This window comes from Spironucleus salmonicida, chromosome 7, assembly GCF_000497125.1.
Source record: "Spironucleus salmonicida strain ATCC 50377 chromosome 7, whole genome shotgun sequence".
Classification (NCBI taxonomy): domain Eukaryota; phylum Fornicata; order Diplomonadida; family Hexamitidae; genus Spironucleus; species Spironucleus salmonicida.
The window spans coordinates 973,573-998,793 of NC_090602.1; the positions used below are offsets into that span (position 1 = coordinate 973,573).

The 25,221-nt window shown below is 33.0% G+C and overlaps 7 protein-coding genes across 7 annotated transcripts; 5 read left to right on the plus strand and 2 right to left on the minus strand. All coding sequences in view use genetic code 6, as the record gives it.

Moving 5' to 3' along the window:
- Positions 1-22: 22 nt before the first annotated feature.
- On the plus strand, positions 23-196 carry SS50377_27341 (uncharacterized protein; the record flags this gene model as incomplete). The annotated part of the gene is made up of 1 exon (XM_067911133.1): positions 23-196. One exon carries the CDS (start codon positions 23-25, stop codon positions 194-196), a length of 174 nt encoding a protein of 57 aa, XP_067761820.1.
- Positions 197-216: 20 nt separating this feature from the next.
- On the minus strand, positions 217-1,683 carry SS50377_27342 (5' nucleotidase family protein; the record flags this gene model as incomplete). The annotated part of the gene is made up of 1 exon (XM_067911134.1): positions 217-1,683. One exon carries the CDS (start codon positions 1,681-1,683, stop codon positions 217-219), a length of 1,467 nt encoding a protein of 488 aa, XP_067761821.1.
- Positions 1,684-2,132: 449 nt separating this feature from the next.
- SS50377_27343 (uncharacterized protein) lies at positions 2,133-2,411 on the plus strand (the record flags this gene model as incomplete). The annotated part of the gene is made up of 1 exon (XM_067911135.1): positions 2,133-2,411. One exon carries the CDS (start codon positions 2,133-2,135, stop codon positions 2,409-2,411), a length of 279 nt encoding a protein of 92 aa, XP_067761822.1.
- A 948-nt stretch (positions 2,412-3,359) lies between these two features.
- On the plus strand, positions 3,360-3,776 carry SS50377_27344 (uncharacterized protein; the record flags this gene model as incomplete). Its single annotated transcript, XM_067911136.1, has 1 exon — positions 3,360-3,776. One exon carries the CDS (start codon positions 3,360-3,362, stop codon positions 3,774-3,776), a length of 417 nt encoding a protein of 138 aa, XP_067761823.1.
- Positions 3,777-4,520: 744 nt separating this feature from the next.
- SS50377_27345 (uncharacterized protein) lies at positions 4,521-22,280 on the plus strand (the record flags this gene model as incomplete). Its single annotated transcript, XM_067911137.1, has 1 exon — positions 4,521-22,280. The coding sequence occupies one exon, from the start codon at positions 4,521-4,523 to the stop codon at positions 22,278-22,280; it is 17,760 nt and encodes a 5,919-aa protein (XP_067761824.1).
- A 690-nt stretch (positions 22,281-22,970) lies between these two features.
- Positions 22,971-23,237, plus strand: SS50377_27346 (Myb-like DNA-binding domain-containing protein; the record flags this gene model as incomplete). Its single annotated transcript, XM_067911138.1, has 1 exon — positions 22,971-23,237. One exon carries the CDS (start codon positions 22,971-22,973, stop codon positions 23,235-23,237), a length of 267 nt encoding a protein of 88 aa, XP_067761825.1.
- A 688-nt stretch (positions 23,238-23,925) lies between these two features.
- Positions 23,926-24,906, minus strand: SS50377_27347 (Palmitoyl-protein thioesterase; the record flags this gene model as incomplete). Its single annotated transcript, XM_067911139.1, has 1 exon — positions 23,926-24,906. The coding sequence occupies one exon, from the start codon at positions 24,904-24,906 to the stop codon at positions 23,926-23,928; it is 981 nt and encodes a 326-aa protein (XP_067761826.1).
- Between the last annotated feature and the right edge of the window lie 315 nt (positions 24,907-25,221).

Below are 25,221 nucleotides of genomic sequence, written 5' to 3' on the forward strand. Positions count from 1 at the left end.
CTACCACTTTAAATTCCTAGAAATGAAGCTGGAATCAGCCCCACCTGCTGGCGCAAAGCCTGTCATTATGAGTGCATAGGAATTATTGAAATAAGAATAACTTGCAGCGAATGAACTCATGGAGTAAGAATTACTCCAGAATGGCGTGGATGCTGAGACGATGAAGCTCAACTCTATCGTGGACGAGTGGAAGTGATGGTTTTTAATATCATTCGCTCATTTTATGTCATTCAACTCTGTGCTACTGTTAGGTTGGCTGCCTAATTGGCTCGCCTGCTCGAGGTCCTCTTCCTCTGCGAGCTGGCCACAGAATTCTTCAATGTAAACGTCAATCGCCTAATGAGGCAGAAAGCGATTTTAGAAGTTGCATTGGAAGTAGTAGAATGGCGAGTAGTAGAAGAAGTTGGACGCCGAGCAAGTGTAGAGATCAGTACGGACCGCTATGTGGTTACCCAGTTTGGTCAGGGCCCATGACGTATGGTACTTCGACCCAAAGACCCCAAACTTATCCATCAGCTCTTTCTGAAGCACCTCTATGCGGCTCTAAATTTTTTTGAGCTCGTCTGATTTATTCTCGTGAGATAGTTGATACATGGCCTAAATCTCTCGTTGCCTTATCTCCATCTCGGTGATCTTCTGCTTCAGCTTCCTATTATCGAGCATTGCGTTAATTTCGTTGAACAGTGATGGGAGTATCGCACAGTGACGCCACTTGCCCTGTTTGTAAAAGTCATCGGACTGAATTAGCAGGTCGCAGCAGTACATAGTTTCCTTTGCTCTGAAACCCGTGTACTGCTCGAACAGGTAAATATTTCCTCCAGAATAGATCCTGTGAGGGTCCAGCGTATCTCCCACACCACCTAAAAATCTGTGAGGGTCCATGCGGCGGAAGATGCCCTTGTCGGTGTAGAATTTCTGGATAGAAGTATCAAGTAAGATGTACTGGAATATTTGCTTATAATCCCCGAAAATGTAAGCGAGCACGAAGTCGGAATATGCGTAAGAATTCTAAGAAAGGATAAAGAGCTTTTTTGACTGCTTTAACCTGTCAATCGCCTGGTTAATTTTCTTTGGCTTCACCAGATACTCCTATGGGCTCGATCTGATCTTGTCTAGGAGCTCTGACCTGGCTCCGACAATCCGATTGAACGCCGATTCCACATCGCTCCATAGAACACTCGGCATAAACCCCTGGGCATCAGAGAGCTGCTGTTTTTCCTACTCGAACAGAGGATCACATACTGTCTAAAAATTATCCGTAAAAACTTACACAAGGTCCATAAATAACATTGTTAATACATTAGCAAAAGTTTAATCCTATGTATAAAACCTGTCACATAGTTTTATAGATCTATCAGGATACAACTGCGTATATTCCTCTTTATCTAATTTGGTCCGGCCTTTTAAGCACGATGTTATATTACAAAACTCATCGATTTAAAGTGCTGTTCCAAATTATTTATCTATAACATAAGCGGCTGATGTAAAATGTGGAGTGAATGAAACTTAGTCAAGTATATTTCTAGGATATGAATTATCTTTGATTAACTTTTCTTTTGTAAGCTCATAAATTAATGACAAAAATTTAGATTTATATGAAACTAGTACATGGTCAATTGAAAATCCAATGAAGTGGATTCTAGAAAGGTCAACTGGTTTTGATGCAAAAATAGTTTTATGCATGATTTAGGAGTGAAATACTGTTAATTTATATATAATATATAATATATAAATAAATAGAGTTAATGGAACTAGATTATATTGATACATCTATTACACCTACCGCAAAGGAGATGTAGGATTATTAAACTCTACTCATTTAATTTAATTAGTAAGAATAAGAACTGAAATTTCTTCGAGATGAAACAAAAAGATTTAAAATATTAAATGCCAAAAGGACAAAAGAGACATAATTATTTAAATAATAGTTAAAATATTATCAGTTGCAGAATGAAAGTAAGTCTTATACTTCAATTTGTATATAGACTGATTTTTAATAGTGTTAATCAGAAGCAAGTCGTTTTACTTTAGATTATTCGTCCTCTTAGAATGGTGATAAACTAATCGATTTTCAATCTTTATATTTGTAAATTAAATAAGAAAACACGCATCTAAAAGAGGAAATATTAACAATGTCTGAAAGAACTTAAATCGAGACACCAGAAATTTCTCGATCAAAATCAACTTAAAGATAACTTTTTAATATAGATTTAATTGACGAGGTACGTAAGGTATATTCTGTTTTTAGAGCATATGAGCTTTAAGAGATAAAACTCAATTTGTCTGCGTTTAAAGGATAATGTGTTCGTAATATTAATGCTTTTAAGCTATAAGGATTATACAAGAGAATGTAAGTTTAATGTTGTTAGTTAATTTTATAGGAAATTGCGGTAATGGGAGTGAAATAATGATTTAAAAACCAGTTAAAACGTTTTTTAGTGTTTAGTTGTAAATTTTAATTCAAATAAAATAAACTTATGAAATAGTGATAAATTTATGCACAATTCACTCATTCTTGCTATTCAAACTAATCGCTTTTAACGGTTCTAGTAAATTTATTATTGAATCATCGTTAAAAAGAATCACCTAGTTAAATGGTCGAATTTGATTAGCTTCATTATCGGCAAAGCTTATATTTTATACTAGTTTTCTATATTGATAAGCTTAAACATGTTGATATTTTTTTGTTAGTAGCATCTTCATTTTTTACAGGTTGCCAAAGATAGAAATTTCAGATGTTAATAATAAATACAATAAAAATTAAAATATTAGTGTATGTTTATTACTTAAATTAATAATTATTGAGGTCCGTAACTTAGGAAATTAATAGCCATTATTTATTAAGTAAAAATAAGTATGTTTTTATGTTGTTCTCAATTTATTCTACCTAAATATGCAAAAGAAAAATTGAAGATGTTGATATATTAATACATGAAAGTTTATTCTGCGTTTGGTAAGAGACAAACTTTAATACTTAATATAAATGATATTTAATATTGAATCAAATAAATCACTCTAATAATATATAGCATATATATTTTGGTTTACGAAATAGTATCTAAGCTAGAGTATAAGTCTCATCAGTGAATTCATAATATGTTTTGCATTATAATTGTAAAAATTAATATGAAAGATTAATAATTGTTTACTTAAATTATTTTTCTTATGAGATATTTTAATGATGACACTTTTAAATAAGTAAAATAATTTGAATAGAAATCTTTTTCTCCATTTTTAAAATTTTAAGCAATAAATAATTACTCATGAGGTCTAATATTTTTTATAACGCTGTTTGAACATTATTAGAGAAATAATTACTAATTATATATATAAAAATACTAATAACTTCCTTTCCTTGAATGAAATCAACAACATTTTACGCTCATACATTCTCTCCTGCACATCTCTCTAAACACGGGAGACTTGATTCATTCAAATAGTATTATTCTTAAGGTAAAGTGAAGTCATTCACCAATGAAAGAATTATATTTTAACTTCTCGATTTAACAAAGACTGTCGAAATTTGGCGTATAGCAGCAATATAGTTTCAGCTAGTTGAAACAAGTATAAAATTGATAGGGTTTGAAGCATTTCGCTCTTTCATAAATTAGGAGGAGTTGATCTCCTGGAGGTAGCAAATGCCATTTTAGTTCACACGCGAGCCACTAAATTTAGAGCTTGTCAAAGGCGATGATGTTATTTTTCGTGTGTGCGAATATATTGTAGATGGGTAGTTTTTTAGGGCAGTTTGTTTAGCTGATGTTGGAGCTTAATGAAAATACCCGATACTTCAGTAGTAGAGACTTAATATTAGAGCATGTATATTATAAAACATTACATTTGTTATTTGTTATAATATAAATTGAGTTACTTTTTTAATTTGTTTATAAAATTAAAGATGAGATTTAGTTGATAATATAAAAATATAATATAGCATTTATAATCAATTTTTTGAAATAAATATAGTTTAATTAGATTATTAATATATAGATATAAATAAATTTGATTGCTTGCGATATTAAAAAGTAAGTTATGGAAAAAATATATAGTTAAGTTCCATATGAAATTAAACTATTTACATAAATTAATATAAAATCACTACTATTTATATAGAGATGTTCAACATTACGATTGTCTAAATATTAAATATTCATTATAAAATTTCAGTTATTTAAACTTTATCTACTAAAACATATAATTAATCTAATTTTATGATAACCATATTTGTTAGTTTCAGAGAGTTATTTAGTAGATGTTCGTATATTTTTAAGTTCAACAATGGTTTCTAATAATGAATCCTTGAAATTTCATATTTGTTAAATTTGAATAAAGCAAAAAATGAGTTTTGATTATAGGATGATATTTTATAATTTATTTTGGTTTTTATAAATAAGTAACTCGATGTTTTCAAGATTGTGCTAAATTTATAATTATTGTTTGATATAATCTCTCTATTTATGGGAATATGAATATAGTAAAAATATATAATAACACTTAATATTTATACCTTTCCTTTAAATATGTCGCAAAACGAAGTTAATCAAAGCATGGAAATTGCCGACAATTTTATTAACACGACTAATCTAAGTATATATTATGATACTTTTAATTCATATTATGTTTCATAAGACATGCTTAAGCCAGTTTTTATAGATGTTCCAGTTTTAACACCATCAAATGATTTAATAGTTGATGGAGAATATTAATATTCAAGCAAAATGCGACTTGGATATTTATTAAAAGTTAATTTTGCTAACTAGACAGCTATGGTAAAATGCATAATTAAAAATGCACCATAATCTTTATTAATTGGAACTTAAATAATTAAGTAGGATAATCTTCCATCGTTTATTTATAAAGAAGTACCGTTAAAATAGGTTACTCTATTATATAGTTTTTAGAAAATTAGTTGTTATCCTAAATTTATTACTGATATGCTTGATATTCCACCTAATGCTTCAGATTATGAATATTTAAAGACAATTTTTTAAAATATCAAAGGCCAAGATTTCATAGATCTAGTTATATTTGTTAAGTATGTAGAATACCTACAATAATTAGGAGAAAAAGATATTTATCCCGATAATGGCGATATAGAAAATTTAGAACCTTTCCATTTTCGAACTAAGCCAAAAACATTAAATACACATTACTTTCTTTATGAAAAATTACTACCGAAACTTACATAGTAAATGATAGATAACCGAAATTTATTAACGGTTTTACCGTTTAAATTTTATACTTCATAATTGTATTGGTAAAATACAGTTCAAACTTGGAAATAAAGATAAGAAAAAGATTTATAAATTGAGGAAATAAAGTTAAAACTCTCAAATTCTTTAGCTTTATCATTAGTATATATCTAATTTCAATAAACTTTTGCTGAATATATAGAAAGCTTTTTTCAAGCTTTATTAGATAGTATTATGGAAGGTTCAGATTGCTAATCTATTATGATCACACTTCTGGAGGAATTAGATGGTCTTATTTCATAAATTATATCTACAGAATAAGTTACACATTCATTAGCATCTAAGTTATAAATTACATCATAGTGTTAATATAAAAAGGTAAATATTAATATAAAGCTTATAAGTGATGAAATGAAAATAATTAGAGAAGAATTGGATATTATTCAATAGTAATCTAATGATTATATTTGCTGTGTTAATAAATCTGAGGATTTCATCTTACCACGTTTTGTTCAATAATTGATTTTAATTATTATTAAAATTTTACCTCTGTTTAGTTATCTCATTTCTTATTAACTTTATTTTGAGGTTATTGAAGAGTAACTTAATAAATTTGAGGCTCCAAAATCTAAATCTCATCATCAAAAAATCAGTATACCATAGTATAATTTTTAGTTTATAACAATTCCTTAAGCATTTAAACTAGTACAATGCACATAATCTAGTGTTTTATAGAAACTTTTTACACCAGTTATTTCAAATATATTAGAATTCTTAACCTAATAACCACGTACACCATAGACATACTCTTAAAATTAATTTTTTGAGTCTTTTATGGCCGAATTAGGGACTATATTAACCAATAAACTGCACGATAGTTTATTTTATTTTATAATTCCACTTAAATTTTAATTAGATATAGTTTAGTCTAGCCTTCGTTTCCAATTAGATGCAGATCCAAACCGGACAATTTGGTATTTTGAAATGATAATGAATTTACTCTTAGATTTGTTAACTGTTTAATAGTGCTATCTTGTCAAAGGCATAAACTATTTGCAACCATATTTAACAAATTCCACTATTTAATATTCAGTGGAAACATTCTGCTCATTTAATAATCTACCTGGTGTTTCAGAGGAGAAATAATTTGAATTAGGGGAAATAGCTAATTTTGAAAATTATATTTCTGCCAATAAGAAACTGTTTTAAAATGATCGAAATATCATTCTGTACTAGAAGTTATCGCAAGATATTTTGTCAAAACGTTGCAGTATGATGCAAGAATCTATTATTATTTTTACAAACTCGATTCAAAAATTTATTAAATTAGATTAGTTTTTAAACAACTTTATGAGTTGGAAGCAATTTAATATTACAGCCTAATACTTGAAGCTAATAATTGAAATGGATGTAGTGCCAGCAGAAGGGTTTATTTATAACGAAAAGTAGTTAAGCAAATTTATCATTACAAAATTGTAAGCAAATGACGCAAAATTAGATCTATCACCATTCGTTGAACAACTAGACACAATAAATGATTATCGACACCTTGTTATAAACCTAAATTAGATGCATTTACACTGCTATTTTATGCAATTTGACATTGGCGACGCGGTTGACATACTTTTGCACCACCTAAATACGTGCATTGACACAATGCAAAATCAAGTATTGCTCATGATCGTAGAGGTTAGCTAGAAGCTCGCAACGGAGATCCTGCACCTCAAAAATCTCCTCATAATCGGGTTGTGCTCTCCCGACAAATTCGACGTAATCCAAGCCATTTTGCGCGTCTTCGACTTCCCCACCGTCAAAAAGCTCATTCAAGACATTTTTGATATCACGATCCACAACATCAACGTCTTTTACTCTCTTTTCTCCAAATACGATCTGGAGAACCACCTCGCAATCGACATCGAGCCGTTCACGAAGATCATTTACTCGCCAATTATCGCAGTGGCGCAGTTCGCGCAGGCCCGCAAGAAGGCGGTTTTTGACATTAACGCACAACATGTGCAGTTGTCGAAAGTGCTCAAATAGGCCTACAACCAGATGGCGGCAGTAGCCGTCAGGACCGGAAAGTACATCAAGCGGCTCTTTGAGATCGACTATATTGACCTCCAGGATATGGCTAAAAACCCGCTGAAATTCGCTGAAAAACACGAAATTTTGACCGAAATTTACGAAATTCCGACTGTGCAAATCGCGTGCGACGACAATAATTTGCTGCTCAGTTTTCTGCAGGCGCTGGCGAAATCGACGCTTTTGGATATTCGCACAGCGGAGCTGAGCAATGGTGAGCTGCTGCAGAACTTCATGCGCGTGCAGCAAAAGGGCGAGCTCAACATTGAGGAATTCATCTGCATTTACGAGAAATTTGACTACAAAAACATCCCGATTGGATCGATTGTGCCTCAGCCAGATTTGCGGAAACTTGTCTCGGAGGCTAAATTCTACACCAAAGAGCTCATTTCCGTATTTGGATTTTTAAAGGGTTTTATCGCATATTTGGTGAAGGTGAATCCGTAGATGAAGGACGAGCTGGATTTTAAAAATTTGGCATAATTTCCTTCGTGTTTCTCGATGAACATTTCTGTGAGCCCTTTAACGGAGGTTTTATAGGGGTTGTACGTTTTGCAGGAATTCCACTAAAAGTACATTACCCAGCCTTTGAAACAATATCCTAGCATACTTTTGCTCTAAACGGTCGAAAGAATATGTTCGTCTATAAATCTTGTCAGAAAACGGATATAAGAAGGTAAATTTGTATTGTATAATAATCTATGGGACTATAAGATCACTGGGAAATATAAGTCATAGGAAGATTTTATAGCATTTACTGTTGTCTATGAGCACTGGCATGATTATCTAATTTTTGCTGAAGATTATGTTCTCAAATTTATTCCATCTATTAGTTTTATTAATTTAATTCAATCGAAATAATTAAGCAGTGTGCACTATAAGACTCTATCATTGTTTTTGAATATGAAAGAAATTGATTTCACACTTCCTGCATAAAAATATTTTGAAAAGTTTGAAAATGACAATGTTGTTTATGATATTATATTAATTTTATGGTAGAATGCAACCATAAATTCAACTGCGACTGTTGTATAACAATAGATTTTCAGTTTACTTACTTAGATTATAGTTGAAAATACTTTTGTTAACTAAATTTAAGATAAATAAATTCCAAAAGTATCTTTATCCAAACTTAAGAACTAATAATTCACTGCTTAATCTGAAGTGTTAGTTGATATAAATATTGTAAGTTACGTCGTAATTTTACCTAGTTATGCTGAGACTATGTGTTCTGAATGTTTATCGAGTTGTAATTTAATTTTAAATAATATTGGTTATACTGGTAAATTTTAAATATCCACGGATTTATATGAATTTTAAAGACTATAATTGTTTGTTTCGTAGTAATTAAATTTAACTAAAAACAATTAACTCCCCAGTAAATTTTATAAATTTAAGGATTAATTATAATAATGGAGATTTGACGTAGAAGTAGAATAATTTTCAAGAGATTTAGAGGCTGTAATATAACTGATTCATATGACAGTTTCTTGTTTAAAGCGCATTCCATTTTTATTATAAGATATGTAAATTGTCTTTTTCAATGGAAGCCCTATTAAAGATACAAGCAGATTGAGATAACTAGATGTTAATCTATTATCAGACTCATAAAAAATATCAATACTTCAATGCGTTAAAAGTTGGTAAGATATCTTACAATCATATTTTCCTAAAGGAATATAAATCAAAATAATTGATTTATGTTTAGATCTAGAATTTTGTGAAAAAATAACTTCCCTAGTTCAAGTAATTTAGACTATTCATGAATAACTAGTGTATAAATCTGACTAATATATTATTTAAAATTACTCTTAACCGTTTAATTTTTAAACAGGTAAATTTATGAATGATTATGCTATAGATTCTGAATTACGAATTGATATTTCTTACGTTTAAAAATCTATTATACCAGTATTAGACGGAAAATAGTACCCTTTAGGTCTACTTATACCACAAACCTTACAAACTAAATATTTAATTTTTTCAGCAAGTAATAATCCTATCAAGTACATTTAACCATTGTAAAACGAAGTATTTTATGGGTGCTCAGATATTGTTTTTGATGATAAAACTGGCAATATATTAGGTATATAGTCTTTCGACGAAGTTTTAACATTCAGTTAACCCTAAAAATGTCCAAAATCGTTTGTTTACTTGTTTGATTTTATTCTACAGTAATCAGGGTCAGAAATTAATTAGAAATGCAAAAATGCATATGATACATTCTATTTATGTATAATCAGTTATAATAAATAGCGTTAGGATTAACCACCATTTTATTTGCATGATCTTAATGAATCTTCAAAGTATGATGAACTGCAATCATACTTTAAAGTTTTTGATAATTTTTTGATAAATCAGTTGTTTACAGAGATTGTTGTAACGATTAGTACTTATATTTCTCTTAGCTACAAAGATTTATATTAAAAAGCAATTTCAGGAGTAATAGAAAAAAATGATTTTAGATATATCTACTTTTTAATAAATGATTTAATGGTAAGTGTAGCACTTATTCCAGGTAAACATGATTACTGGCGTAAAGCTATAATTTGCAAGCTAAAGGAGTGGTAAGATATATTTTAGGATACAATTAATTTATTTTTAAGTAGATCAAATATCAAGATCGTTACAGAAAATCTTTAATTTCCATTTTTCTTTTATGACTAGTAGTAAAATACAATTGTTATAACTGATTCGCGATAGTCATACACAATGAAAATTGGGAATCATTGGTTAGGACGAGCTAGTATATTTGATGCATACTTAAAATTAAGCATCAAATAGTTATCAATTTTAGGTAAAATACTACTGGCCTTATCATAAAAGTAATGTATTTTTATGGTGGGATCAACTGAGAAAAGACATTCTAACGCAGACTAAAACATGCTTATTTTGGCATTATCTAGATTATTATTTAGAAGATTTATTACTGTTATCATTACATAATTTACATTCACCAAAAATTTAAAGAAAATTAGCATATGCATTGCAGCAGGTTATATAGTCTAAGTTATAGGAATTGAATTTTTGCCTCCTAACCAATTACTAGAGCTTATATCATTATCAAATGCGATTAACAAAAATCAAGGTTATCTACCAGGTATAGTGATGGCTAAAGACATCTATAAGGATATAAGTGAATATCAAAAAAAGAATAAATTAGAAACAAAAGGCATTAAAACTTAAATATAGATTATTAATGCTGAGGTATAACATTTTGAATATCCCGGTATCTTATTGTTTTACTTGCCTGAACTTCTTACTATTGAAACATCAGTTGAGTTTTAATTTTCAAAAGCTTAGTAATTATCTGAGTAAGAGCTTAAACTAAAATCGTCATTTGCATCTAAGAAGTAGCGAGAGTAGTAATAAGATTCTAATGTAGTAGAAAATTATGAAATTATTTACCAAACGTCGTAAAAAGCTATTAACCTCAATAATGTATTCTAAAATTCAGTACTTATTAATATTGAATCAGATTCTCCATTAGCATTATACTCTTCTACATCGCCATAACATGGAAGAGCATTTTATGACATTTCAGTATTTTTAAAATCACTGAGTCAGTCATATATTGATTTTACTTATAATGATATCTCTATCATTTATAATAGAGCTAAGGATACAGCAGATAATTTGGCTGTATCGATTATTACTTTAGATTTCATACTAAGATAGTCTATTTCACTGGTAAACGATAGTAAATTAAATGCATAATTTCCTACATTAGTTGCATCCTTTGTTTGTGGAGCATTCGGGTTAGATAAAAACAATTCATCTATATTATTCCAATTAGCTAAAACCTTTTAATTGTAAATAGATGCCGCATTATGTCATATAGGTATAATCAACAAAAACTCTACTTAACCATCCTATAAAAAATATAATTTCTAAAGATACTATACTGAGTTTTTATAAAGATATACAAATTAATAATTCTAACATTATGTATAATTATTTAGTAGTCTTCATAGCTTACCTTTATAATGTACATTTGATATATTATTATGTTCTGAGTTTCTTAAGTAATAAAAACCTCTATTGCTAGTTACAATTCATTATAGTTATTTACGAATATTCTTATCTAGTTATGTTGCTTTAAGGTCATAATAATTATTCTATGTAACAAACGGAGAGCAATTAACATCTGTACTTAGAGATATGATAAAAATTGATCCATCCCAGCCTAAGCCTTTAATTGCAGTATGCCCTAGTAGTAAAGAAGAATTAATGCAATTAATTGATAAATTATTTGGGTTCTAATTGGCATATCCTATTATATAAGATGATTATGGCTTACCTTATTATTAGTATGATGTTAAAAATACGCCAAATATTATTTTATGTATAGATTTAGTTTTGTATAATTATTTGTCACAATTTTAAGTAATGAGAATATTTAATCATAGATAATTATTATTACCAAATATAGAAGGTGCTGAAGGATCTAGAAAAACATTATTGGCAGGAATTTCGGTTGACCCAATTAATATTTCATAATTAGCTTTAAATTTATAAGATTTATGGATGGTAAATGATAATAATTTGAAGTTTTAAACTTCCTCACAAGCAGTGTTACTACTAATTAAGTAATATTAAAGCAAAATGTTGTTAAGTACAATAAAAGATGGAATTACCTAGCAAGTATAATAAAGATCAATTGTGCTGCCTTCGTTTATAAATGGTTTATTTACTATTTTATTTGATTAAGTTACATCATTATTCAATATTGGTAGGTCATATGAAGAATTATTAATAATTAGAGGTATTCTATACTTTTTCTTAATACGGTTCAAATTTATAACTCCTTAGAAAAGAAGTACATAAAATCATTTTCTTAATTTAGCTATGGATTAAATAAATAACTTTATGAATTCTGAGCCAAGAAGAAAATAAATGGTCTCTGATATGATTTCGGATTAAAATACTAGTCTTGGAAATGATGCTATGACCAGAAAAGTAGCATAAATGTATAGCGAAATTTAACATACTTAAAAGCTTGAGATGGCTAGTAAGAATAATATTACTCTAAATGACGAATAATAAACATTATAACCTAAGGATTAGATAAAAATTATAAATGATGGTTTATCTATTAATAGAATGAACGTATAGGAACGTATTAGTCCTTATATAGATGTAGCAGGATTTGTACAAGAGGATATGAAAAGTATCGAAGATCATGTTAAATAGTTAACTTCGACAAATAATATTAAGCTAAACTAAGCTATTTAGTTAACATTAGCCAAATTTTCTGACAAACCAGCATCATCTAAAGGATTTGGAGCTATGGGGAGTTTAAATTTTGAATTAAGTTCATCATTTATTTAAGACTCATTTTTGTAGACAGAATCAACTAAAGAAGCATTTATAAATTTAATTAAACCAGTAACAGCTGCTGTATGGAATGCTGCATGTTTGTATTTCTTAACAATTACCAATTCAGGAAAATGGTAATGGTTTACATCTAAAAACGGAATGCAAAAAGTGCTTTAATAAAGATATGACTAATTTAGATAGTAGTTAGAAACTTTAGATAGAATATCTATTTTAACTACTTAAAGTATGTTAGGTATGTCAATTCTTATTGCAAACGAAGAAAACTATCCGAGTTTAAATAAAGACTGTCTTAAAGATTTATAATTGCATACCTAGCTTTCAATCTAAAATATTGATCATAACTTATTGCCAGATGAGGTTAATATATTTGTTAGATAATTATTTTTAACATTAAAAACTACACTTCCCGATTATTCAACAGAAAGTTTTACTTATCTTCTCTATTAAGGATCTTTAAATTCGAATAAAGAATCAAAATTTTATCGTTAATTTTAGAGCTAAATAGTATTTTAGTAATACAAATTAGGATAAGGCATTCTTAAAAATACAACAATTAAGTCAAATAATTATACATATGATCAAGATGTAAAAGAAATATGTAATTAAACAATTTCATTTAGATAATAAAAAATGGTTGAAAGAGAAAACCAATTACGATAGGAGAGGAAGAAGAATACCAAAGATTAAGAATCAGACTTATATAATAGACTCAATAAGAATAATAGCTAAACACATCAGAACACAGCTAATGATACCCCTTTGAAGCAATAATAAATTAATCCTTATGATTCTGATGAAGAGAATTCATCTCATATTTAGACTAAGAAGTAATTTTCATCAGTTGATTTAGTTTAAGATGAAATGGAGGAACTAGAGTAAATAGATATTTAGTTAGTCCTATAAAGATAGATTCCTTAGGAAATATTATCAATAGAATCGATTTCCGATGATACTTTATATTTTGACCCTCACAGAACAGCCATTATTGTTACTTTAGCTAGTTGTATGATAACACCGGTAACTATATGTTTATCTGGAGAAAGAGAAAGTGGAAAATCTATTTTAATAGATGTTGCTAAATTCGTTGTTAGAGATATATGTGATAGTTCATTGCTGCTATTAGGAGATCTTTCATCCCCTTCAACTAGCAATTCTATGCGTAGTGCAATTGCATCTAAATTTTCGCTTAGAAATTATTATTTTGCTAGTAAAAGTAGATACGAGAATGCAAACTTAAGTGATGTTAGTACCCTTATTAAGCTTGAGCATGATGAAAGAATTCTAGATTACTAGTATAATTTGTGTTTCCCAACTTTCCATGTTCATGCTAGTGATGTTAACGACTAAGAGATATCTAGTTATGTTGTTTAAATATTAAGAGATCATATGATATAACTAGAGGGAGATCTAAATAATAAGCTAATTTCCTCTATTTAGATTGATAATTAATATCAGTAACTTTCTGGTGTTGTTACTTTGTCAGATGTTAGTTTCATTATTGAATGCAGTCAGAAATCTCCACTTAAATCGCTAGCAGCGGTTGATATTCAGATACCACCTATCACAGAACAATTTATTTTTGATCTTATCAGCTATGATTTTTAAGATGAAAATGATAATTGGCTTAAGTAGTTTGTACATGGAATACAACTTGTAAAAACCAGCCTAAACTAAGGGATTCAATCAAATTTTAGAATTATTAAGTAAATTTATACCAATAAATTATTAACTTGCTCTGCAGCTTCACATTCTGGAGAAAAACTCATTGATAAGATTAACATTTATGAGTCTAATGGTGTGGAAATCGAGGATGCAACAACAACCTCTCCCGTTACATAAATATTCAAAAATATGTTTGATAAAGAGCTTAATTAAGTAAACATCCATTCATATTTTTACAGTTTAAGGAAAATTGACTAAGTAGACCAGCTACAAATTGAAGCCATTGCTGAACGACTTGCCAGCTTATGTTTGCTTGGTAATTTAAAATCCAACGCCTGGTAGCCGAAAACTAAACAACAATTACTGCAAAAATAGTTTATTTAAACGCCTTGGTCCGACTCCTCTATCTTGTTAGAGCAAAACTTTTCACTCTATCCAGCTTGGGAAACTTTTATTATCAACGAGTCAATTTTAAATGCTAAACGACCTGGAAATTATGATCCAGAACCGCTGGTTAACCAATTTACGCTAAAAATACAAAATATGTAAAGCATAGCAATCCCAAATTCGCTAAACTCTCCACTGTTCTAAATCCCAGGTCTCCAAGTTAAAGAACTGGCAATTTTTTCCAATTACTACCAGCTAAATAGCTTCTTATTCTTCCATTTTATGGAGATTTATCGTCTCAGAGGCCAATCACACGAACCCTTCCTTTTCACGAAGCTCATTGAAATTTACTTCAGAACAAACTTGCGAAAAGAGCGAAACAAGGCGCGTTTGTTGTCGATCATGCAGTTTGGCAACAAAATCCGAAATAAAAACAACCTAAGTGGAATTCTGGCGGAGGACGACACGCTGAGCAGCAAATATTACATCCTGGGCCAGGGCTACAAATTCGCTGGCTATCTGATTACAGAATATCAGAAAACTGATATTTCTGTAGAATTACAACAGCTAGCAAACGAGGAGAAGAAACTTATGAACAAGCAGGACCTCGCACAGGAACTGTAGAGCAGCAAGGGTAATTTCGGCGGATTTTCGCTGATTTCTGGCCTCAGCTTGAAGCCGATGAAAGTCTACGTAAAACTCAATAATTCGGGATCAGATTGCTACGAGAAGCTGGTGCTCCAGTACAACAACCTGCTGGGCTCGCAGCTGATCAATTTTTAACCAAAAACGCAGGAAAACCTCTAGAACAAGCACAAACAGGCAGACAAGTCCAAATTCAAGGTCTACACGCAGGAGGAGATCGGCCAGCTCTTCGGCGCACAGCCGTTCAGCTCCTTCGGCAGCTCCAAGAACGAGAAGTTCCTGGTGGACCTCAAGGGCATTTACCTGCAGGTCATCAACAAGCAGCAGGACACGTCGTTTTTCAACGATTTCGAGCTCGAAATCTACAAAAACCTCCTCCAAGTATACAAAATCATCGAGAATTCGCCGGATTTCGAGCTCAAAAACTCGCAGTTTCTGATCATTTTGGTGCTGCTGCGGATGTGCGTTTGCGCGTCACTGGGGGTCAAAACGGCGGCGGTGCTGCCGAAGAACCTGACCAAAAAGTCGCAGTTCAAGACCGCGATCGGCTTCGATTTGATCTCTGGCCTGGGCTCGTTCCTGCCCTCGAAGGTGGTCCCGAGCTCACGCCGCATCGCGCAGCTCCCGTACCAGCTGAGCAGCGCGGGGCAGCTGCGGTCGCGGATCGACGGCTACGGCAGAACGCTGCAGCGCGGCGGCGGGCAGCTCGCGCAGCTGCGCAACAAATCGAAGCTCTCGAACACTTTCAGCTCCAAATCGACCGTTCACGTCGGCGCTCAGAGCTTCGCAATTCAGTCGCGCACGTCGCAGGTGAGCTGCGCGGGCACGTACAACGTGCAGCGTAACGTGAGCCTGCCACAGAGCGAGATATACGCGTCATTTTAGGCGCCTTTCAAGGACATCACGCTCGTGCTGCCGACGTCGATTTCGTCGTTTAAATCGCCTTCCGACGTGTCGATCTGGACGCTCTTTTCGCGGATTTTGGAGCCACTCTCGCAGCTGCCGACGATTTTCGACTAGGAGGAGCTCCAAACGGTCATCCAGCTCGCCTCCTTCAACTTCGAGATCGACGCGATAATGGACCAGAAGCTGCTCTCCTGCCTGCTGGCTGCGAACTTCTAAGTCATCCTTGTCGACGACTCGCCCACGAACTTTCAGGCCCAGAAACCGCTCAAAATCAGCGATTTCGGATCGATCAAATCGCCCATTTTGACACTAATTAACAATTTACCGTAGAAATATTCGGAAATATTGAATTAATATATATAATAATAACAAAAATCGCAGATTAATCAATCAGACAAAATGCTCAAAGCGTTCGCTGGCGCAAATTCGCGCCAGCAGAACCAGTTCGACCTCTACGTGAAATCGAAGACCGCGCAGTGCAAGAACAACGTTTTCAGCGTCTCCTCGCGCGATTTGTTGGCCCTTTTCAAGCTCTCGAACTGCCAGAATCTGACGTTCGAAACGCAGAATCTGAGCGATTTGGACCCGCAGTTCCTGCGGCAGCAGTTCGCGATTGCGAGCGTTGCGATCTACCAGCACGTCTCGGTTTACTCGGCGCGCATTAACGTCAGCCTCGCAAAATTCACGCAGTTCTGCGCGACGCTCACGAACGAAATTTTCGCAAAAATCGACAAGTTCTTCACGCAGAAATTCCTGATTGCGAACCTGCTCAAGTTCTACGCGCTGCTCGCTGAGCCCGTGAAAGCGCCGGTCAAAAACGTCGATTTGGGCGTTTTTAGCACCGAAACGATCTAATAACAGGTAATGCAGAACCTGCAGAACCAATTGAACGTTCTGAAGCAGAAGAAGCAGAACGCGCCGTCGGAGCGCTAAATCCAGCTCCAGACCGCCGCCGGAGAGTCCGTTTTCATCCGCAACTACCTGCACACGATTTCAGAAATCCTGCATGATGAGCTGCAGAACCAGATTCAGGCCGCTAAGGCAGCGCATTTTAACGCGATTTGCTGTGCTGCAAAAATCCTGTTCAGCGAAATTGACGAAAATCGTGCGTTTTAGGACATCCTGAGCGGGGTTTTCGGCGACGTCGGCTACAACGTCTAGAATTTGATTAACGAGCTCAAGAGCAACTCGGATATCGATATTTACAACATTCTGCTAATCTGTATTTTGCGGTCACACGGCATCGATTGTGACCTGCAGATGGGCCATAAGGCCGAAAGCGAGGAAAACATGTACTATTTAGGTTAAAATGCGCTCACTTTCGGTAAGAATTTGTTCATTTACGAGCTTGCAGAAACGCTTAGTTTGGGGTGGTCGATTTACCAGATTTTGAACGGGTTCAATATTCCCTGGAAGCCTCATGATCCGGAGTATAGCCAGCTGAACAGCGTGATGCTGAGCTATGTGTGCGGAATTCGGCTGTTTTTCGTTGAAAATGAGGTGGCGATGCCAACTTCGGTTTTACTGGCTGCTAAAAATCAGTATAGCGGTGATGACGACCAGCTGATGAATAAGTGCATTTCCAAGGTCTAGCAGATCAACATGAACGATTTCTAGTACGAAGCAGGCGTTTAGAAGGTCTTAGCTGCTTTGCAGTCGGAAGACAACATAATTCTCATCACGAACGTGACATCGGAGTGCTAGAATTTACCTATGTTCCATATTTTGCGCTCTCTGCTGCAGCTACTACAGCTCTCAAAATTTCAAAAAGACTAGTTGTCCGAATTCTTAGGTCACAAATTCACCTCCCCGCGGTCTTCCAGCGAAATCCCCATCGTACTGGGGTTTGAGGGCAATATCAACGTTTTTATTGAGGACATCGGACTGCCCACGCAGCAGTTCATCGACAGCTGCATTTTCATCACTACGAAAGGTACCCAAAATAAGAGCATTCAGTTCAAGCAGAAGTATATCCAATAGAGTCTCATAGAGAACGTTTTTGGCGAAAAGTACGGAATTCGCACACGAAACGAGGACGTGAAGCTCTGTTAGTGCGTGATTCGCAAGCTGGTGGAGGACACGCTCTCCATCTTCACCGGCTACATCAAGACGTACATTCTGAGTCAAATTTACACGCCGCATGAGCTGGCCCAAATCAAGCTCGACAACCACAGCATTCAGCGCATGTTCGCACTGACAGCGCAGGGCGAAATGATGAGCAAAACACTCCTTTACAGCTCGTTTTTGGTTAACAAAAACGAAGATTTGAAGCGCGATCTGCAGACCATTATCGACAAATTCAAGCAAATCTCCAGCAGCCTCGTCACCAAAGCCGCGCTTTTGAGCACCGCGGAACAGACGCAGGACCAGGCGGAGGGCTAGAAAATCAAGTTTATCGAGAATTTTATCGTCAAAAATCAAGTGCAGCAACTCGCCAGCGAGCTCAGCTACGCGATCGGCTGCACTGGGATTTGGCTCAAGCAGTTCGTACGGCACCACATGCCCGTGCAGTCGAACACGGAGAGCGACTCGCTACATTTGATGTTCGTCAAGGTAAAATCCGATATGGAGGTGTACAAAACGAAAATCGTTGAGGCGTACAAAGATGTTCCGCGAGAGAAAATCCAGAAAACGTAGCAGCAGACGCGATTTCTGGTGGACGATTTTCCAATTCTTTACCACGTGAAAAACGACTATATGACGTTCAAAAAGCACTTAATTTCGCTATTTCTGCCGTTTTTGAACAAGCGCCTTTTCAGCATTTTCCCGGTCGAATACGCCAACGCGGTGTGGCTGTGCAATTCCCTGCTGTTTTTAACGCTCACGAACATGATAACGCAGCAACAAGACAACCAAATATCAACTGGCGAATTGGAGGCTTTTATGCGTATTTAGCAGCTGATGAGCAAGGACACCGTGCGGCTCATAACGAGTTACCAGCTAAGCTAAACGTTCTCGCAGACGAGTAATTTCAACCTATTGAAGCTCTACAACGAATCACAGTTGCAGAACCTCTTCACGATCGACAATGTGAAACAAATCATCCCCGAAATCTGCTCAATTTCGTCCTAGCTCCAATTCGCGTGGCTGCAGCTCAACATCATCGCCAGGTACTCAAAACAGATGCACCAGTCGATGCCCTGGTTCATAACGAACCATGCGAGCCTTGTCAGCCTGTGCTAGGTCAACAACCCGTTTCTGGGTATCATTTACTACTTTGCAAGCAAGAACCCGCTGGCCCAGAGCGGGTACAACGACTTCCTGAATCAACAGTTTAAGATCATCGAGACGAGCAAAACCAAGCTCATCGAGGTGCCCCCGAACTTCCGCGTCCCGGACGCGGTTGTGTTCTATCTAGGCTTCTGCATGGCAATAGCACTGAAGCCGGAGAGCATTTTGGACAACATGGAGCTCATGGCGCAATCGATGTCGAACCTGTTCGGCTCCAGTCCGCTGTAGCTTAAATTTAGCGCGCAGGCTAACGCAGGGACGAATTCGACTGCAATTTTGACGTGCGAGGATGCGAATTTGGTTCTCACAGCCATCCAGTGCGAGGTGTTCGTTAAGCCTAGTTTCGACCAGCTGCTGGCGTTGCTGGGCCAGGCTACTGAGGTCGATAATGCGCCGTTCCTGTCGGATAACGTTTTCTCGACATACAACCTCATCGCTTTGGCATTTTAGAAGCTCATTTCGTACGAAAATCGCGATAACAGCGTCCAGTCGCCTTTGAGCGTAAGCGTAATTTATTATGATTCGTGCTTCCAGCCTGATTAATTTCTGTTTTTCTGCTACAAAACGCTGCCAGCATGTTACAAGCTGCCTGCTAAGCTTTTTTAGGTCAAGAATTTGACACAGAGTCTGGCGATGAATTTTGCAACCGTTTTAAACGTAAATCCGGAGATGGACGGCCAGTAAACCCTGCAGTCAGTTATCGATCTCGTTAAAATTAAATCTTCTTTGTTGCGATTTAACCTACTGTATCCTATTTTCATATTGATTCCGTCGTCTAATTAGAGCATAAGTTTGAATAAATATTAGTAGCAGGGCGCGTTGACGTCAAATTAGGATGATTTTTCTAATAAACTAGCAGATTTGCAAAATTTACAGAAGCTAAACTACATATATTTGCAGAAACCGTAAACTCTGAAACAAGCTTTTTTGCATGTTTTCTGTGTCAGCCAAATTTCAGTAAATGACCAGATTAACTAAAGAATTAGAAAGTTTAACAATATAGTTTCGCTGAGAGGATTTTTAATATTCTGCTACCGATACGCATTAACAATTACAAGAATTACATCGAATTTCAGGGACTAGCAAATTATTTCTATCATGACATTAATCTACAACAAAACTATAAGTTCAACCACAGCTTTAGGTTCAAATACCCCGTTTTTAGTACAGGCATCTGCAGATTTGCTATTTTTCTCATAGGATTAGCTTATATCATTTGACTAAATTGATACAAAAGTTTAGAACTTATCTGAGAGAAATGGTAAAAGCTTAATTTTCAATAACTATGCGTTATTAGATGTATTTTTACCTTCATCTCTCGCAGTTTCAACTTCAAAATCAAGAGGAATTGATCAAAAAATTAAATCTTAGATGAATGTTAAGATTACAGAAGAGGAGGATGAAGATATTGATAGTGATAATATAAGTGAATCTAGTAGAGCATAATCAATAGCATCATCACACAAGAGTGCGGCTTCAGAGTTATCAGACGATGAAGGTGAAGACTTTGATGATTCAATGTCCATGTTTAGTCAAAAGAGTTCTATGACAAGTAAAAGCTCTGTCAGTACGGTTAGTGCAGTTAGTACGGCAAGTAGTATTAATTCTACAACGTTTAATAGATTTGATTAATAAGATGCTGGAGATAAAATTATAGAATAGAATATTTACACTAATCTGCTTACAACTTTGAGCTTATAGGCAGGAAAATTATTCAAATACACTGATTAAACCTAATTAGAGAAATCAATTGAATTTCTAATCATGCCTAAAGAACGTAAAACAAGAATATTTAACGTTAAGGACGAGCATATTGATATTGATGAAGAATTTTCAGATTATAGTAGAAAAAGTGACACAGTTAATCAAAAATAGGCACTTTAGATTCCGAAAGTTGTTAATTACGAATAATTATTCAAATTTATATAGTAGTTAGATGTATATACTGCGAATCCAACATTTAAATAATAATAATAAATGCAATTACCGAATAATTAACTAATTGTAAGGCGAGTATTTTCATCATAGATACTGTAAAATGTTATATCTGAATTAAAATTATCAGAACATCATTAAGTATAGTAAAATTCTGATTTAGAAAAGATGCCAGATTAGCTGAAAACTTATCTTCAAACGTTAAATTCCTTTTAATAAATTAACTTTTAATAAGTATCTAATTATTTAGATCCAGATATCTTACACGAAAATTTGCTTAACATATAAGTAATGATGGATCATAATTTAGTACTAGGTACTCGAGGCTTCGGATCATTTTCTACTCATTGGATTTTATCTGCAACAGTGTTTGCACCTATTTTAGGCGATCTATTCTATTTCTTGAAAATGTAAAATTCAACAATATCTAACGCATCTCTAGATAGACAACGTGTTATTATCTCAACAGAAATACCATATAAATAGCCAAAAGTACTAGATGATGGCTCAATAGATTTCGGAAAGCCCAGTGATGTTAATGAAAAAGAAAAATCACTTCAGCCTTTCTACTTAATATTAAGAAACTTTGAACTAGTAGGTTTGAGTTATGACCTAGTTAACAATACTGTGTGTGATATGACCCCTGAAAGTGTATAAGGATATTGTTAAAGTTTTGATTTATATGCATGTGTTTGTGTTATTGACTCTTGGTAAACGGGTACACATGATAGTAAAATTTAAGGGGATAATAAGCATCTGAAAGTATGTAATAGTTATGTGCCTATCCCGATGAAAATAGGTGGTTATGTAAGACCAATTGTGTTTTTATAAAATAAAACAAAACTACCCAGCGAAGAATTTGTTAAAAGGGGTGCATTCTTTGCAATTAAAGGAATATGAGTGATATTCAAGTATTGAGAACATATTAAGCTTCAGCTTATCAATAATTATTTTGCTTCATGTAAAATGTTAATATTAATTTATAATAAGATTATAATTTTTATAAAAATATTTTTAAGGTGAGATACTTTAAATATAAGTAATCATATATTATTGAAAATCAGCAAATAAGTTAATTACTCCTCAAATATCTGGATTATTTGGTATACGTATTTTATAATAAATATTTATCATAGTATATTAGTAATCTAATTTTCTTAAAAACTCTCACCTATACGAAAAAATCGTAAATAAACTATTGCTAATTACTTACTATAATATTATTTAATGTGCTAGTTCATAAAAACTAAAAACGTATATTTAGTAGTAAACTGTAACAAAGTAATTATGTCTTACTGTTAATAATTCTAACAAACAATTATATTATAATAATTAGCCTTTTAGTTTAGATTCACAAATATATGTTAAGCAATAAAGAGTGCGTTTAGTCATTATTCATCAAATTTATGAAAATAGTTAAACTTAAACTTCGCTTTTATTTAAATATACGTAATATTATGTAATATTCAAAAAAAATAAATTATTTGTTTTATACATAAATGCTAATCCTTGTAAATATGGTATACCCCATTTTTAATTTAGTTTTAATACATGTAATTTAATCTTATAATATGTTTACAATTAAACTAAATGTAGCGATATATTCGATGGACACCGGATGAAGATGCACTGTTATAATAATTAACAGTACGTTTACCAGTGTCTTGGAAAAGCATATCTACCAAATTAAATCGAAAACCTAGACAATGTTATGATAGATATATTTACATAAGAAAAGGTAGAAAGTTGTCTACTTTTGCAGAATAATTTGATTATTCTAGTAATATCATTCGTGAAGGTCCTTCAGACTGGTTAGCATTCTATTCTCTAAAGTTTATCTAAGAGAGATTGATTTGAATAATTTATTTGACAAAAATATATATTATAAACTATATTTATTATTCTTCAAATAATGATGTTTGCCTAATTCTTCCACCCTTCTTAAAGCTTTTTAACGGAACTGGAATTAATATATTAATATGTAGTTAATAGATCAGATACTGTATATCTATTAAAATATATTTCAGTAACTATTTGAACAATAAAAAATGTAGCACGTTATATTTAACGAAGTAGAACCATAGATCTACTTATTAGTACTTAATTTAACATATATTCTTTTAATTTATAGAATATTATCAATACTAACGTAATTTTTATCAGCCTTATGCTTGATTTAATCCAAAAGAAAATAAGCTTTGCCATGAAAATATTATTTTCAAATAGATAATTTTACTATTTAGATAAGATATTAATAGTTCATATAATATTTAAAGAATGGAGGGCAGTAAGTTAACTAACATATAAATACATTCTTATTTCAACGAAAGCAAGCCATAGCAACGTTAATTGAGATAAATAACTTCCTTAATATAGAGTATTATATTCATAATAGCTGTATGTTCAAGTATGTAAAATATGTTCGGAGTTTTTTATTTATTTTAATAAAATATTAATTAAATAATAACTATACATTAACTTTAATTTTGGATCACTACTATTTACTATTCATATACTAAACAATATTTAACTAATAGATAAAGATTCAGATTGCATATTAGGTTGATCCACTTCCATTTATTAAGGCACCTTTGCTGGACTTTTTAATTAGTTTTATTATAATGAATATAACAAAAATAGATATCGAAATACCTGCTATAACTCCCAAAGTTATTCCTATTATAGCACCAGTAGAAATAAGTTATGGCGACTATGGTGGTTCTACTATAAGTTACTAGGCTAGTTATTCTTATATGAATGCCTGATTAGTAATATAATCAGAATTCTTAAGTAAAGTTTCGATTTTTACTATGCGGCCCTGCTCGTTCATGGTTTTGAGTCCGTAGAGGTCCTGCAGATAGACGTCGGTGTGCTCCATATCCACAATTTCAGTGCTGCTGCCGTTCTTGAAGAAGCCGAGGAACGAGCTCTGCCAGGGGCGTATGATCTCGTCTTTGGGCGAGGCAAACATAACCAATTTGTCTATCGACATAAAATTGGTTTTTACTTGCTGGCTGAATTCTCGCTCGTTGTTGATCACCGGGAGCGCGAGGGCACCCTTTACGTATTTATCGTACGCGGTCGGGTCTCGCCAATAATTAGATGTAGCAATTGATGATTACACTGGACTTTAGTATATTATATCAGCTTGAATACCGGCAAACCCTAGTTTGCAATCTATTTCAGTGTTACAATAGTTTCCAGCTAGTGGACTACCAAGAGTAACGAATCTTATCATCTTTACATTAATATGAGAACGCATTTATAGATAATATCTCATAATAAATCCACCCTACTAGTGTCCTAAACCTATAAATCCATCTTTAGTTTCATTATGACTTTCTATACATTATGCTAGTTAATCTGCTTACTATTATATTGGTAGATTTAATGAGTTTTATACCCCATTTCCAATTTCACAATTAAAAAAATTAGGTTCTATTCTTCTAGCCATTTTTTCATATTATCTAATGCTGATGCATCCATGGATAATCCGTGTAACAATACTATTGGTGGTTGTTAACATATGATCATAATCATTTTAAAAAAAGTTTAAAATAGGTTTCTATATATTTTTCTTATATTCTCGCAAATAGTATATGGTTAAATTATTGACACGAACAATAGAATATATTAGTAAAATAAATTATACTCATATCTCAGCATATAAATGTTTATGCACTATTAAATAGTGATTTTATTTTTATAAATTTACCAAGATAGTAAAAAGAATAAAAACAGTAATCATTATAATTTACTGCTTATTACTAATTATAGATTATTGTAAGATTTCGTATTCATACTTAATACAGTTTCATTTAACTAAATATATACAATAAAG